Source organism: Acanthamoeba castellanii (genome assembly GCF_000313135.1).
Source record: "Acanthamoeba castellanii str. Neff unplaced genomic scaffold scf7180000084610, whole genome shotgun sequence".
Classification (NCBI taxonomy): domain Eukaryota; phylum Discosea; order Longamoebia; family Acanthamoebidae; genus Acanthamoeba; species Acanthamoeba castellanii.
Window position 1 is genome coordinate 1 of NW_004457636.1, and position 1,193 is coordinate 1,193.

At 56.4% G+C, this 1,193-nt stretch overlaps 1 protein-coding gene across 1 annotated transcript; it reads right to left on the reverse strand.

Moving 5' to 3' along the window:
* Positions 1 to 92: 92 nt before the first annotated feature.
* ACA1_339120 (uncharacterized protein) lies at positions 93 to 1,175 on the reverse strand (the record flags this gene model as incomplete). The annotated part of the gene is made up of 4 exons (XM_004351214.1): positions 93 to 330; positions 517 to 678; positions 766 to 903; positions 1,042 to 1,175. 4 exons carry the CDS (start codon positions 1,173 to 1,175, stop codon positions 93 to 95), a joined length of 672 nt encoding a protein of 223 aa, XP_004351266.1.
* Between the last annotated feature and the right edge of the window lie 18 nt (positions 1,176 to 1,193).

Sequence of the window (1,193 nt, forward strand, 5' to 3'; positions counted from 1 at the left end):
TACGGTGGCATGAAATACGTGGGTCGCTGTGCTTGCTTCAAAGGTACTTGAATCACCATGATCATGTTCTGCGTCATGCAATGGTGAGTGACTTAGGCCTCGTTCAGGATCACTGTGTGTGTGTGTGTGTGTGTGTGTGGTGTGTGTGTGGTACAAACATGTGATGGTACCTGTTGCTTCTCCTCCTTGGTCATCTCGCCCTCAGTTGCTACACCGCGTTCCTTGCGATTGTCGCTCAGGCGCTGACCGATGAAGCTGGCCTTCTCACCGCTCTTGTTGAAGTACAGCTTCTGACTACCGTCCTGCACCACCTGCGCCGACGTGCCCTGACTGTACTGCGAGGTGAGTTTCCTCTTTCCGACACACGACACACGCATCACACGCATCACACGCATCACACGCATCACACGCATCACACGCATCACACGCATCACACGCATCACACGCATCACACGCATCACACGCATCACACGCATCACACGACACACACGGACACCACGCGCGCTCGACACGTACCTGGTGGCGACGATGGCCAGCACGGCCGGGTGCCCGCTGTAGGACTGGTAGTTGAAGATGGAGACGTTGAACGTGGCGTCGCTGCCCTTGGGAACCGGCAGGAAGCACGCCTGCGACGACATCAGCGCATGGCTGTCCCTCTCCGCCGCGTACAGCGACGTCCTGCAAATAACACGACACGACACACGACACACGACACGATGGTGGTTAGACACAACATGACACACGACGTGGAAGCAGGTGTCGTACTTGGAGCCCTTCCACGACTGGGGGTTGTGGAGGTAGAGGCGGAAGTTCTCGAGGTACTCCTTGAGCGTGACCGTGTACAGCTGGCCGCCCTTGATCTCGTTGCCCACCACCAGCGGGATCTTCTCCATCGGCACGTCCCTGCGTAGCGACCAACCAAAAAGCAAAGATGAGAGTTATGCTCTCTATTTGCGAAGATGATGAAGATGAAGATTCGTGTAGAATAATAAATCAGATGAATTTCGTAAGATGAAAAGATGTGAATGTGCAGTGGCGCACCAGGTGAGGTCCTCGAAGTTGGGGTGGCGCACGAGCGGGAGGGCGTGGTCGAGCACGTTGAGGGTCATGTCGCTGATGCACGGCCCCCAGCACGAGCCCTTGAAGCGGCCGTTGTCCTCCCAGGACACGCTCATGACGTCGAGGCCGAACTT